At 35.9% G+C, this 16,070-nt stretch overlaps 1 protein-coding gene across 2 annotated transcripts in view; it reads right to left on the bottom strand.

The window, feature by feature from the left end:
- The window catches only part of LOC116176360 (cAMP-specific 3',5'-cyclic phosphodiesterase), a 416,659-nt gene that overhangs the window by 315,588 nt on the left and 85,001 nt on the right, over positions 1–16,070 (bottom strand). Inside the window, exon 1 of one of the 2 annotated variants that reach the window (XM_031494885.1) lies at positions 2,364–3,693. The exons of the other annotated variant lie outside the window; for it this stretch is intronic. Within the exon in view, the coding sequence (XP_031350745.1) occupies positions 2,364–2,452 (89 nt within the window). The 5' untranslated portion in view covers positions 2,453–3,693. Of the gene's footprint in view, positions 1–2,363; positions 3,694–16,070 lie in introns of those variants that run through there. 2 annotated transcript variants of the gene reach the window in all.

Raw genomic sequence — 16,070 nt, forward strand, 5'->3', positions numbered from 1 at the left:
GTACCAACACATAAGAAGACTACAGCGGACTATGCGCAGATGACGCCTTCTTACGTGCCGGGTACAGTAGTCTTGTGGTATAATGACAATGTGTACATTTTAAATCCTTTGAAAACTTGTGTACCTATTAAGAAATATTGTTTCAGAACATATGTTGAAAATTTGTTGCAAAATAACCTCTATCTACCTATCACTTTTTAATTTGATAGTTTTTAATTTGTTTAATTAGTTTATTTAGGTAAGCTACCTGCTGTTCGCATATTCTCTACAACTGAGTCACTTCCAATCGGTTCAGCCGGCAATGGGAGTACAGTCAGAGAAACCTGTCGAGAGACCTACAGATAATTTCTGTGAAAAAAGCGATTTTTTACCCCATTGCAGTATCTCCCTTACTGGCTGGCGGTAAAAAAAAGGTACTGAACTTTTACTTGTCAACTTGTCAAGAGTCAACAATTATTTTGGTAAAATTAAAGCAACCATGGATTGATAGTAGAATACGTTTTCTGACGGTTTTCCAAAGTATTGTGTTTGCTAAAACGCCAAAACGTGGAAAAATTACTTAAAAATACTATAAAACCATAAAACGCTGTAGACTGCAGGCTCGGTGTTATTATATATCCGTCATTATATACCGTGTGAAAACTTGCCACACGTTTTTTTTGATAATAAAAATTGGAGCACTATTTTTTGGCTCTTATTTTCAAATTTCTTGCCTTTTTGTGTAACCTGTGCGATATGGAAAAACAAATGTGCAATATCAGTGAAAGAACGGTGCAATGTGCGCAATAGTAGTGCAATTTGTGTAATAGCTGTGCAATGTGCACAATATTGTGCAATATCGAGTGCCATATTAGGACAATTTCTGCAATATCATTGCAGTGTGTGCAATATTGCACATACCCCATGTGCCTCTGATATTGAAGTGATTACCCGCGTGATTATCCCCTCGGTTGGGTGTACAAAACTTATTTGTGGTTTCCCGCTAGATTTTTTTTAATTTTCTCAACACGAAGAACTTTGACACGCACTGTATAGCAAAAAAAACGTTTATGTTGTGAAAATGTCTCGGAAGGGGTAAATCTAGAGGTACCACATAAGTTTTCAATAAGTCTATTAGTTTTCGACAGAATGATTGGTCCAAAATGTGAATGACGCAAACCCATTGCCTAAATGAAAAAGAAGTAAATATAAGATCACCTGTAAAACAATACGCAAGCATAATCGCTTGATGGTAAGTAAATTTGTACGAATAACGTCAGAAATGTAATGGGGATGCGGAATTCTTATCGAAATGTGGAAATTTTATAAAAATATCGGAGAAATGGTAGAAATGACAATTTGGTAGTGGTTTTTTTTTCAATTGCACCACACATGCAAATATGTCTCTATTTCAGGAGGCGGTTTGCAGTACATTTGAAAGTTTTAAATACTACTAGCACAAAAATACGAAAAATTAAAATTAATTTTGCTTTTGCGAGAGAAGGAGGAGGGAGGGCTAGCGTGATTGGAACTACATTGAAAAACTATGGAAAGCAGATGATAAGTACCTAAAGGTCGGTCTAGGTCCGTAAGTATATTTGGCCCTCTATTTCTCCAAAATTACCAATTGCGGATATATTCCGTACCCGCCCACCCCATTCTTGAACAATTTTCCCCGTATAAGCCTAGCTTCCCTTCTCTTTCGCGACAATTTGTGGGAGAATCTTTAATAAACAACTCTCAGATGTAATTAAATTATAAATAAAACCGTAAATAAAACAAACAAAATCTCGTCTACCACTTAACGCCGCTTACCCTCACAATATCGAAAATCTACCCTACTTTTCGATAGATACGTTCCACGCTTTAAAATTTCAGGTGGCGATTTAGAAAACTTAAAACAAACACAGATGTTTCCGACTCTAAATTGCGTGAATTGAAAAATTGCTCGGAACAAATTTTTATTAAGTAGTTTTATAACAGTATATAATTGAGCATTGTCGTAATAGTTCGAAATAAGTGTGGGAGGTACTCCGTGCATTAGATAATTCACATTTTAAGTAGAGTTTTAAGTAAACGGCGATTCGGGTGTAAATATTTACGACTCAAACGTATCGCTTCATCATAAATTGCTTCGCGGTTGCCAAAAACTAAAAAAGCCATTACAAGGACTTGGACGGGACGATTTCAATGTTTCCCACAATTAGCATTTGGAAAAAAACCTGTTCCAGTTTTCGTTCAATTCCAACCTGTTACACTTCCGTGTACGCATGCGTATATTCAGTGATTTTACTATGCATGTTTTATCTGGCAATCTTTTCATAATGCCTATTCACGACACGTGATATCTTGGTTTATCTCGAAATGAAATTGTAAAAGCTTACCGAACGTTTGCCAGTGTGTGCCTCCGATTCTTGAGATATCGGTTGTGATATCTTTGCAGATCTCCAATGGAGCCTTGTTCGGCTTGCATTTTTCCTCCGGCTGGGGAAACCCCCGACGACGCCTCGCTAGAAGTGGTGCTAGTAACGGAACGATTTCGTTGGGACTTTCTAGCCGCTTTCACGGATAACGTCGGCGACGGGGATTGTACATTGCGTCTCTTTTTATAGCTAACACGTGCTCCAAGTGGTTGTAGTGTGGTAGGTTCGTCTTCGAGAACGCCGTCTTCCTGTTGCAATTCAATCGAGTCCTCCTCGGCGATATCCTGAAGGTGGGGGGAGGGATGTCGAGCACGAGGTGGACTATCGCAATAAGGAACTGGCGGGGATGACGGTGGAGTCGCCTTGCCTTCGGCTGGGCCGCACCAAGGCAAACAGCACTTCCAAACCCCCACCAGTGTGACGTATTACTAACCCCCTTATAAAAATAACATCACTTGTTGCCACTTCCTTTTAAACGAAATACTACACGAGTTTAGATAGCATCTTAATAGTTATTTTGTTAACGCGTTTTAAACTGTTCCCCGGTTTCTACCGCTTGACATTAATGCAAACACTAAATTCTGATTATCGTTTATTGATTGTCCTCTTTGTATTATCACTAAAGCGACCGGCACTTTTAAAACTCTTCGAGTGTTAAAATCGCACGAAAAGATCTAAGGATGTGGGGGCAGGGACTGGGGTTTAGGGATGGAGTCGCCGAGATTATGACGAGATCACAGCATATTGGTGGATCGCGTTATTTCGGAAAGGCTATTTCTATCATGTTGTAGGAGTCGTTATAATGCGAGATGGGAAAGATAGATACATCGATTTGATTGATACAACGCTTTACGTGTTCACAATATACAAGGTCGTATAATAGAACTCAATCAACGTTATTTATTTATATTGCACGCCGTATTTCCGTCGTGTTTTATTTTTGCTTGTCACTCTCTGTACCACGCTGCAGAGTATTCCCCAAATTTATTGATATGAAGGTTTTTTATTATTAATCTAAGGTATCCCTTACGTAAAAACACACGAGTAATACTGATATGCACGTACAGATTAAGCACAAAGTAATGAACGGAAATTAAAATTTTCTATCGAATTCTACTATTAAATTCCAGTATTCATTCCTAGTATCCTTGGTAAGTTTAGAGGTTACGAAGCACAGGAACTAAAATAAAACATAAAACACAAATTTAACGGCAAATATACGCGAGGACGCGATTCACATAATTATAAATTTAAAATTGTACACGTTTTTGAATCAAAAACATTCTAAATATAAACGATATAAGAGTAGGTAGCAGGAGCAGCGCACGCTATCCTGCAGAGCTGATTTGGTACTGAGCGCCGCCGTCGAGGAAGCGATGGCGCTGCGCCCCCGCCACTAAAAAGGACGAAGGAAGTTTGGAATGTTTATCATTCAACTACCCTTAATCAAACTTAAAGTTATAGAACGAACTAACACAAACGCCTCTTTACTTGCAGCCAGACTAAACGAATTTAACTCAGAAGTTTTAAGGAGTTATGTCTTTTGTCGATATTAAACCGCCGTTGTAAAGCTTCAAATTCATTACGTGTATAACAATGTTCAAATTGTGTTGCGTTTTAATGAGGCCGTGAAAATAAAACCTTCTTTATTTTTGTGTAATTGCCATTAATCTCAAACAATACCATCGTTTACAATGCTTAAAATTTAGGTTTGATAATTTTGACGTGCCCAGTTTTCGAATTCCCTACAGTCACAATAAACTTTTATAAAATAGACAATAAGAGAAACACCTCTTTTGGAAAATTAAGGGATTAACTTCGAATCCAAGGAAACAGCTCATCTCCATATTCGTTACATGGCTTTAGCCAAATCAAAATATTGCGCTCGTTTTCTTCGCCCACTTTAGTGCCTTTCGTTTTGGAGAAAATATGAACACTTTTCTTTGAAGCCGATCGCAACCATATAACTCCTTCTCGGCATATCCAAAATCATTTCTTTTTCATTTGAATAAGTTTATTGACATTTTTCTAAATTTATATGTTTATGCAATTAAATATTATACTGCATCTGTTAATTGAGGTGTAGAATGTGAATGACTGCTGCAAAAAGCGAAAAAAACAAGATTGCGGCTCCTAACCGACTGTACATGAAGGTTAGACTTTTGTTAAGAGCATTGGACAGTCCAACAACACGTTGAACACAAAGCATCATCTAATGTCTCTCGGTTAATTTTGTTAATAAGAAGGATTTAAACTAAAGAGTCACGTGGGTACGGTGCTCTAGAAGATTTCCAGTACAATCACCTGAGAACAGGACCGTAGCCAGAGGGGGGCAAGAGCGGTAGACCCACTTGGCCGTTCTTAAAATTTGCTTAAAATAACACAATGTAACATGCTCATAAATAATCAAAATTTCTTTCAACCATTTTAAGTGGCGATCAGGGTGGCGATATTAATTAAGATGTTTTAGGTTGAAAGATGGATTTAATAGTTCTGTGTTATTAAATAACGTCAGCGCTTCTTCGAAAACGACATTTTTCCGTTTTTTAGCCAGAATTTCGCTATTTTAGAGCTACAAGAAACTTTTTAAAGGGAAAATTAATCAGCATGAAAGTATGCGTAAGTTTGCCCATTCGAGCGACTTTGCATCTTGTACGGTTTACGAGATCCCCATGGTGACAATGAAAAAAAAACTGTATTATTATCATTCTTTTTTACCACCTGCAATACGTACTACAGGCATAAGAGAGATCCGAGGAAAGATTTACAAATGACTTTCTAAATCGATACAATACACACATTTCTTGGGTATCGAGCAATCGAGTTTGATCTTTTTTCCAACAAAATTGGTGCATAAATAATAATTTTGACCAATTTAGAGCTATAACACGTGATGAATGCCAAAGTGAAACCATAGTCAAAACGAGGTCTAGGGACTATGCTTTAGTACAGAACGACCCGCAGACGGACGGAAATGTGAAGTCATAAGCGCCCCACTTTCGTGGATTGCGCTAAACTTCAGCAGAACCAAGAGTATGTAACATACTCTTTGGCAGAACACAGCAAATTATTAATATTTCGCCTGCCCGCTCTGTTTATTTATTTAGCCGCTCATAGTAACTAATCTGGCTACGGCCCCGCCCGAGAAATTTGTGTTGCACATTTCTAAGAGCTTCAGCTTTAGAGAGAGCAGACGATATCGGCATATTCCAGCTTTGAACGCGCATGTGCATTATATGGAATTTTAAGACCTTGTAGAAACTGTGCTAATCGCTGTAAAGCAGTGGTTCCCAAACTTATTTCCATGGCGCTCCCTTTTATAAAACTAAAATTGCTCACGCCCCCATATCCCGATTAAAAATAAAAACTGCTGTTGCTACAAACATATTTATTAAAAAAATTACAGGGTGTTTTTTTCATTTTCACTATGAAACCATGAGAAATATAAAGCCGTTTAAATGGGAAAAGTTATGCAGAATTTTATGGTGATTAATTTTCTCTTTTAAAGTCAACTAGCGAAGTTATGGCAAAAAAAACGAAAAAAGTCATTTTCGAGAATGCGTTGGCGGATATTTATTTTCAAAGATATCAAAAAATAATTTTAACAAAACCGTGGTGAATTTTTTTCAAAGTTCTGACGGTGCTAAAAAAAATTTATGACCACTGCTCTAAAGCCTTGATGAATTGTGATTGTTCCGATATAAAATGTTAAAATACCATCAAGTGTATAGACCATTTAAGCAACTTTTAAGGAAAACATTTTTTCTGTCTGTAGTATGTACAGTACGTTAGTAATTTTCCAAAGTAACGTGATTTTGTTCAAATTTTGGGTGTGTATATGACGAGGTATATGAGGTATACCGAAACGAAAAATAACGGGCCGGATTTTTGAAAAAATTTAGCGCCGCAACGGCATCGAACTTTTTTTTTCAAATAGCAACACAAAATTTTTATTAAATTATACGAAAGACTTTCTTTTTCTGTGTACAACCATTGTTTAAATGCTTTATACAACCTACAAAAATTGTGCTAGGGCTTTATTACAAAAAAATAGAAAAAAACATATCAAAGTTAAAGAACTAAAATATTTTTTGTCGGCAAAAAGGTTGCTTTGATTTCGTTAAAATTTTGCGACTGCCAAAAACGTTTTAACGTTGGAAATGTTTATGTTTTCGTATATGGGTACAATGTTACAGTTTTCGTTCAAGACTAAAAGACAACGGTGTAGTGATCAAGTGACGATTTAACCGTACTCGGCTATGATCTGTAGGTTAATGAAAAGTCGTGGATACTGTCGGTACGGTATTTACTTAATAGTGCTCAATTGTGTTGTTAATTCCAATCTAAAATTCTCGCACATACGAGTTATTCAGGGTGCCTGTGAGAGAGCGGAACAAATGATCCCAATGAATAGGTAAAAGTTATTGGTGTTTTCCATATGGCGTTATACGGTTATCATTTCCAGTGTCTCTCATGATGCGAAATCTGTAAATTTTTATCTAATTTTTTAGCGCTGCGATGTTATACTTTTTTCTGAACAGCAACATTGAATCTTTATTAAACAAACAAAGACTTTCTTTTGCTGTGTACCATCTACAAAATTATGTTAGTTTTTATTACAAAAAAAGAGAAGAAAAGTGAAAATACAAAAATATTTTTTCGGCAAAACGGTTATTTTGATTTCGTTATTATTTTGGCAGTGTACATAGTTTTAAATTTATTATACTTAAATTAGTACATTCAAAATCATTTAAGTATCGTAAAATAATGCCCTATCAATCAGAAATTTTTTCAATCTCGATTTTAACTTAAACAAAAGTGTTACGCACAGTAAAAATAACCCACACAATAAATTAATTCAAATTCAAATTACCTACTTTATTCGTCTAGTCGATTACAATTGTGTAATATAAGGCATGTCAACCAATTAAACCTTAACTATACAGGGTGATTCCTATAGTACCTGCCACCGTTTGGGAGCGTGTAGGTGGTGCGTAGGGGAGTATTTTGATATAGGACACTTGGGGTCGGAAATCTAAAATAAGGGTGCCAGAGCCAAATTTACCTTCTGGAATTTCGCGCCTGTAGGTAGGCAACCCAACCGGCCGGCGGTGCACACGGAGCGATCTCAGGCGGCGATGTGTGGCTGACACTTGATCAGAATTTTGTTTAAACCCACGAAATCCCGTCTGCAACGACGCGTATCAAGTGAATAAACACTATGGCAATAGTATAATAATAGTTGGCTAGATGTAGGAAGTGCATTGAGAACAACGGTGGCCACGTTGAACACTTGTAAACGTTATTGCTTTTGACTGTCGTTTTCCCTCCTTCCCTCCCATGTCGCTTCCTCGCGCTAACTCGCTCTGCATCGCTCCGCGCGAAACGTCGGTCGGTTGGGTTGCCTACATACAGGCGTGAAATTCCAGAAGATAAATTTGGTTCTGGCGCCCTTATTTTAGATTTCCGACCCCAAGTGTCCTATATCAAAATACTCCCCTAGGCACCCCCTATACGCTCCCAAACGGTGGCAGGTACTATAGGAATCACCCTGTATAATAAATTTAAAAAACTCCCTAGCCGCAGGGCTCGGTATATAATTAGTTGATTAATTTATTTATGATTTTTATTTATTTATTCATTTTTTATATTTATTTATTTTATTTATTATTCTTCTGTTGTTCTGACCCATCAACAGGCTTGCGCCCAATGACCCGCATAATGCTTTTTTATAGGTCAATAGGTGCTCCTGAAGAAGGTCTTAAGTTGTGCTATACTACTCCGGTATTATCCTTACGAATTAGGAAAACGGCAGGAAAGCCTAATTCGGAGTAGCAGGCAGAATGTTTGAAACTGATCTAAGAAAATTCTCATCTCCGCCACAAATGAAAAGTGCTTACATCAGCCCAGGTTGAACACCCAACCTCCGGCTATGTGGCCCAACGCTCTACCACTGAGCTATAGACGGTACTGTACATTAATGCCTGAAGGTCCTCGCTCTTCTCGTACCTACTCTGTTTCTACGCCAGGTACTTACAGCACTTAATTGGCCAATCAGAAAGAAGGGGTGGTCTCTAACAACATTCGCGTTTCAAACTCGATCATAACTTACCCGGCAAGGCAAGATACTGAATAGGTGCTGATGCTAATAAAATTACTTGAATGTAATCGCATGTATACCTGAAGAAGCAACATATAACTATTAAGGAATATCGATCATCGATATTAAATCTCCTTCATGTCCTGGTGATCCATTTCACAACAAAATGGCCGCTTGTTATCAACAGCTGGAAAGGTAAGTCAAGGGCGTTGGCACCGCAGGTAGATAACGATGAATTTAACTCAGGTTACAAACTCGTACGGGTACGTCGAACAGGAATCGGTCTTTAACGTTGCATTTAAACTTGAATTTGAACTGGTACTTAAAGCCCTAAAAGAAATCAAATGTAATCCCCCCTCTCTTTGATCACCTAAAATTTACACACCTCTTAAATAAGAAGGTTAATTATAGATGAGGTAACAATTGTCGATGGAAATGACAGCCCAACCTACATATGTGATGGCACGCTATTTGTTTTAATCAAGTGTACTTTGTTCCGGCGTATTAAGGAAATGAAGATAAAAATCGCCACGCACTAATCAAAGCGCTGGCCGTATGCGCGGCATAATTACGTTGTTAAATTCCAACAATAGGTGGATTCATCTATCAAAATGCTTCAACAGTTACGGAGATCTTTAAAGTCATAACCCGTAAATAATAATAATGTTTTGTAATGGAGAAAATAAATCGTTAGAACATCTGGAATGTAGGCCAATGTAGGCAATTTTTGAAGGTCACTATTGTCATTAACACACTATAGTTATACAAATAACATGTTTACATTTGATAGGGACTGTACTAATACATTTAAATTTTAGCTTCCTATCTTGAGCCAGGTGGTTATTGTGATAACCGTTTTCTGAACATGTCAAAATTTCATCAAATGTCACTTTACGGAACTTTTGAGGAATAATTTTTTTTCCTTCTGAATGTATGGACGTACGTTGGAAATTTTTTTGGCTCGACGGATTTTGTTCAAATTGTGGATATGTACCTATTACCTGTGCGCAACCACCCACAAAACATCTGTACAGCGGGCTTTAAATAAAATCATATTTCATTTGATAAGAGAACCTTATCAGAAGGCCTCACGGTGCACTAAAACTGCTTCCCTTACTTCAACCTGACTAACTTTTTCCTAAGGCTCAGACAAGCATTGGAGCATCGTACTTTTACATACAAGCTGCCAAATTGTGTAGCAAGCTGCCAGGAGATGTTAGACACACCAGGTCCTGTAATGGTTTCGATCACAAGTGTTTTTGTTTGTTTCAGGACTCTGAAAAGGTTTTTTGATGTTCAATGGCCCGTATGAATAAAAGTAAGCAAATGCTTATACTTGCAAAATTCAAAGTAAATACTCGTAAGTGCTCCTTCGCACTGTGCGACTTAGCAGCGTTTCTAAGCAGAAGGACAGGACGCAGTGCAGCGCTTCTAAACCATGCTAAACAGACCAGTATGAAGAGGCAGTTACGAATATTTACTTTGAATTTTGCAAGTATAAGCATTTGCTTACTTTTATTCATACGGGCCAATGTGTAAATTTATACTTAGAGAGATATTAATTTTTGTTTTTCTTGTTATACTGTTATACTTACATTGAGTTTGTTTGTCTTTCATAATATTGTCAATTTGTTTTGTTGTATATTATGCGACAAAGTTTGTAGAGGGGGGATATTAATGGCCTTATGGCTTCTCCTATCCCTTAATAAATTTATATTATTATCATTACTATATTATTAAAGCAAATTAAACAAAGGAGAACATTAAAATTTGATATTTATAAATAGGTACTTAAAACATGACACACACAATGCATATCATGTGGAAGCAAATCTAGTCCCATGATTAATAAAATAAATTAATTAGTAAGTGCGTGATTTTATACACTAAATCGACAACGAGGTACTTTAATTCTGATATTCTCAACATTATTAATAGACAAAATTAGCATTTATCAAGGCAAATCACAAGTTAGCTAGTAGAAAAACCTCACACAGTGACGAAATAAGAATAGAAAACAATGGATAGAAGTTTAGAGCCTCTTTTTTGGTAGATCGTAATAAACAAACTTTAATTAAAAAACGCATTCTATTACGCCATATTTGCATATAGAGGCAGAATTTGTGTACCTGTCTGTGATACAGAAAGATCATTAAATACTGATCGGTTGGCCTTGTGAAATATGACATACTGTTTTCGGTTGGATAGCGACGCACATTATTACAGTTGTGCCTACTTCAAGTAAAGCAGAACATGAACAAGAAATAATTATACGGCTAAGTGAATATAAAAAATAAATTCAATGTGATTTATTTATGGTACGAGTAGGAAGTAATTACACGCTACTCAAATACCACATTCTGAGCTCCGTATTTGAGGTCCTTTTCCCTCAGCAGTAATTAAAGTCTACAAAGTTAGTGATAATTAATTAGGTGTATAAGGGTAATACTGTGTCACTCTAATGTGCCCACCTCTTACGTTTGTAACGTTTACACTACCCTTAGCACGACAGTTTGACATTTCAATAAATGTATGTGCATTTACAGCGTAAATTCAATAAAGGCTGTCAGGTACAGTATGAAAATCACACATTTCGTTAAAATTACTTATTTGTCAAGTTGCACGTGGTTGCGGAATTCATGCAGATCAGCGTACAAGACTATTTTGAACAACTTATATAGGAAGCATATTATCGTAGAGATTGGTTGCCTTCTGGAAATCCAGACAAGAAGTCGATAAATTATAATCAGTTCTTTACACGTTAATCTCTCGCCGGTAATTAAATTAATCGCAAATTCATTAATTAAAAATACGACAGAATGAAGTAAACTTAGCCGTCACACATTTAAGGCTCATCTGTAGTCAATCCGCTATGCATGAAAAAACAAGCATACATTTTTGTTACTTCGATAGTGAAAGTGTAGTAAGTAAGTTATCGATGGTGGATATTGTTTCCAAGAAGGAAAAAAAAATCCGAATGATGAAAAATTTTTGTATATTTTTTTTATCTTTTAAAAAACCATAGATACATTGCTATGTGCAATAGCAAACGGTCATAAGACTTTAATGGTATTAATTATTATTAATTATTGTAATTATATACCTGCTGTAGCGTTTATATCAAGCCAGTGACTAAAAAACTCCTAAACAAAAGTGACAATGCGCGACACCGTGCGGCCCATCCCACACGATTCCCCGTCGGAAAACCTACCTTTCAATGTTGCCATTTTAGATAGTGTATGGTTGGTTGCCTAAGTGCCAGTAAGCTTCATTTTATCATTATTTTTGTCGGTCATCGTACATAGTACACAATTACAAAATTTTCCGATATACCAGGTCTTAAAAATGTTGCCGTCATATATTACAAATTTATAGTCTATGAATAAATTCAAAAGCAAACTTAAATCGTGGCTAAAACAAAATCAGTTTTATTCACTGGATGAGCTTTTTTTCAACCGTAACATGTTAATATAATTCCTTATTTTTTAATTTTTTTGTAATTATCTCCTAAGTTCATCTACTATTTTATTCTGAGCATTGCAGCAAATTTATATATATTACGTACTCGAGTTTTTTTTTTCAGTACGCCTTATGGCTTGACTGTTCGCTTATTCATTTTGGTTTATGTTTGTAAATATACTTACCGTCATGTAAAGCAGTCATGGAATAAATATTATTATTATTAACAGAAAAATTTCAGATGAGAACTCTTATCTGGGTGGTAATTTGAGCTCGATTATACACAACATAGAACATTTACAAACGAAACAAACTTATTTGACATACATTAAGCAAATTAACCGAAAGACTCTTAATTACCTTAAAAAGTGTTAAATAATCCAAGATAACGCACAATACTTCCAAATAACTCGGAAAATAATGTTCACTAGCTAGTCATTTATTTTACACTGTGTTTCTTGTAAAGTTTGTCGTCATATGTATACGTAGTTTTAATTTTATACAAAATAGTGTAACAATTTTATATGTTCAGTGCATTTGAAGCCTTATCCCATAGCATTTATGAGCTCAGAGGATTAATAAAGTATTATTATTATTATTATAAATATTTAAAGTGTGTCCAGTGTACGGCTTAAAAATACGCAATCCTTCAGAATGTTTATAGTGTACTCATTGTAATTTTTCAGCAAATCTTCAATATATTCTGCAACGCTTAAGACATAAGTCTTCAAAGGGTTTAAAATGTGCAGTGGAATTGTACAACGAACTATTGTAACCGTCACGTAAGAAGCCGAAAGATCACGCATCCCCACTATTCATGTTCTATTAATTGTACCTATTAGTTCACCATGGAGTCAGACTCTAAATCAGTCATCTGCGCATAGCCCGCTGTAGCCTTCTTACGTGCCGGTACCAGTACAAAGCAGAGTGAGGTAAGTATTTATGTTAACTCACAATACTTTCAAATATTTAAAATGTGCACAGTGTTATTTTGTAACGCATCACCACTATGTTCTGAAACGGGATCGCTCATTTCACAAAACCCCAAAGGATGTAAAATGTGCACACTGTAATGGTATTATATGGAAATGTTAAGCAATTTCAATGTAGGTACCGATGTGTACGAGATTCGCCCGGATAGGCAAAATGAACGTTTGTCTTTGTTTGGAGGTACGCTCGCGAATGTTACTGAGTTAGTAAAACACTTTCCGAAATTCCAACGGGAACGAGAACAGAAAGAACAGGATTTTTGTTTTACGTCCGAAAAGAGACTTGACATTTATAACGTAGGCGTCAAGGTATACTGCGAAAGTACTTCCCTCGGGAACGGTGATAAACAGGAACGGGTTAGGGAAAAACAGGATTTCCCAAAAGCAGTACGAAGTTCGCCGGGACTCCTAGTGAATAATAAAATAAAATCATAATACCACGCGATTATTTAATTAACAAAATATAATTCTGAAAAAAATCGCATTGACTTCAAATTCAAATACCAAGATCGAAATTGTGTTCAATCTCAAATAACAACCAACATTTAACCTTAAAATTACTTGAAATGTATCATTTATTTATTTATTATTATCCCTCTCTTGTTCTGGGCCCTCAACAGACTTGCGCCCAATTACAGAATGACCCGCATAATGCTATTTAGATACAGGGTGACCCATATCATTATTATGTGCCGATGCAAAATAAAACGGCCGCATGGCCTAGTAATAAAGGGAAGAAATAAATCATTATAAGTATTTTTTTATGCCTGCAAAGCGAGCAGGTATGTAGTCCTGCTAGTTACCAGTACTGGTAAGAGTGCTTTACTTGCAGCTGCATTTGGGACAAAACTAGGAATTATTTCCTATTACAACTTGCCTAGATGCCACAACTAAAGACTAAATTAAAGGTTGCCTAATTTATAGAAAAAAAACAACCTTTCTTCAATGGTTTCCCATGGCGTAGGTAATAAGTACTATAATGTTGCCGCATACAACAATAAATTAAGCTAAGATGTATAAATGTACCATTAAAGTACATTTTGTAATGTTTGTCCATTGAGAATTGGGTTTAATAATACATTAATCACGCCTTTCTTAAAAATACACTGAATGAAGGAACAGTTTAATTAATATAAGAATCCTATAAAAATAAAACCTGGAATGGAAGCGTCAAACAAAAATTTGCATTCACAAGGATTTTCCATCACGCAGCCTTTTAAAATGTTTTCAAGTGTTTGGAAAATTTCGTAATGCGATCCAGTCACGATTTAATGTGTTAAATATTTTACATCAACTTTCCGAACAAGGAATGACTTAATAATAATCGGGCTATTGTTCTCGATTAATGTCATCCTGTCAACTACAATCAGGAACCTTCTCATAAAAACTGCTTATCGAAAATAAAAGGCCTTCATCATGAATTCTTTCTAAATCAATAGAGCCCTTAAATCATGCTGGAAAGGTCTGGAAAATCGATCTTTTTTCCTTCAATATCTAGTTGAAACAGTATTTCGATTAATAATTGGAGAAAATAAAGGTAATAGTTTTAAACAGTATTAACACAGATCAATTAGTTGGGAGTTTTATTACTAGACGCTATAAAACTGTCCTGCTTATACCTCAATTTCGTTTTCCCATAAAACTTTTATGTCCTAATGTTCATTTCATTATAGGCTTTAATGTAGTACTGAAATTGAATTTCAATACTTCTGACGGATGAGGTCTGAACGTCGTAAGTTTGTAAACCATTTGACTTAATTTTACCATTTGTGGCACTTTAACATACACGACAAAGTTTTAAGTTAATTTATGTGCAGTTTGTTTACTACCGTTATAAATCAGAATTTCATTTTCTGTCGGACAGAAGCTATAAATAATAGTAATACTATTAAGTGGAATTCCAACTCTAATCTTGCAAGAAATAAGTCGCTCGTAAGTCCTTTGGACGTCTCGTAAATACTACCGCACAAAGCATGTTTACATGCTTTCTATTGCCTAAAACTTTTTTGCCTACTTCGACAATATTTACGGCGTTTTTCGTAAATTGGAACTCATATTCGAAATTAAGTATAAGTATAATGTAGTACGTATAGGTGAGATAAACACAAAAAAACTTAAGGGTGAAACCAGCTACAACACCTGGGTAAAAACGTGCATTAAGTTGTTACCCTAAATACAAGAACCAAACGTCCGTAACGCGTTAATTTGTGCTCGTTTTGTGCTGATTAATGCGTCCACTTCCACGTTTTGTGCGTCACTAAATTAACATTACTAACAAAGGTTTGGCGACCGAGCACTGACGGGATATACAGTAGATCAACACTTGACGAAGTACGCGTTAGCGTTGGCATAACGCAGAAAGAATTCGTTACTGACGAACAATAACTGACAAGGTAAACTGGTTAGATTTAATAAAAAGATCATTGTGGTTGCCAAAAGTGAAAAATTCAGGAACCAATAGAGACATAGCGTAAAGTACCCACTACCACCGCCACCTATCATCATTTTTATTTTATTTATTTATTTATTTATACTTTATTAGATAATATTTACAAAGAAATTCTTATCTAAGAGGGGAGGTATCGGTACTAACCGTTTTTCAACCCTACCAAAAATATGAAGCAACTATATATTATGACTGAAATCACTCACAAACTGGTGAATTCAGTGACCAAATGAGAGTGACTAAGCTCAACAATGCTTGAAGATTAATGAACCCTGAGTACTATAAAGCCCTGACTAAAAAGCTGGTGATTGAGAATACAAACGATTGATGGTACGAGGCCTGTACTGGTTATTTTTTATAACACAAACGAGATAATGGAGGGTCTGAACGTAAAGATAATACATAAAAATAATATTCTTAAGAAGGAAACAAAAGAGAACGATCGTGGAGAGCTACTGATACTTCAGAAAAAACTGTCACCCTTTATTTTTACCTTTTACAACACAGAAGACGATCGCAATCCTATAGTGTGTCACGGTAACTAAATCAATTTTTTCGAATTTTAATTACAAGATAGGGATTTCACGGGTTAGAGCAGTTTAGGTATCAACATTTATAGGGCCGATTTTCCAATATGTTGTCTGACTAGTGGAATTGAAGATTGTCGTGTTTGA

Source organism: Photinus pyralis, unplaced genomic scaffold (genome assembly GCF_008802855.1).
Source record: "Photinus pyralis isolate 1611_PpyrPB1 unplaced genomic scaffold, Ppyr1.3 Ppyr1.4_LG7, whole genome shotgun sequence".
Classification (NCBI taxonomy): Eukaryota; Metazoa; Arthropoda; class Insecta; order Coleoptera; family Lampyridae; genus Photinus; species Photinus pyralis.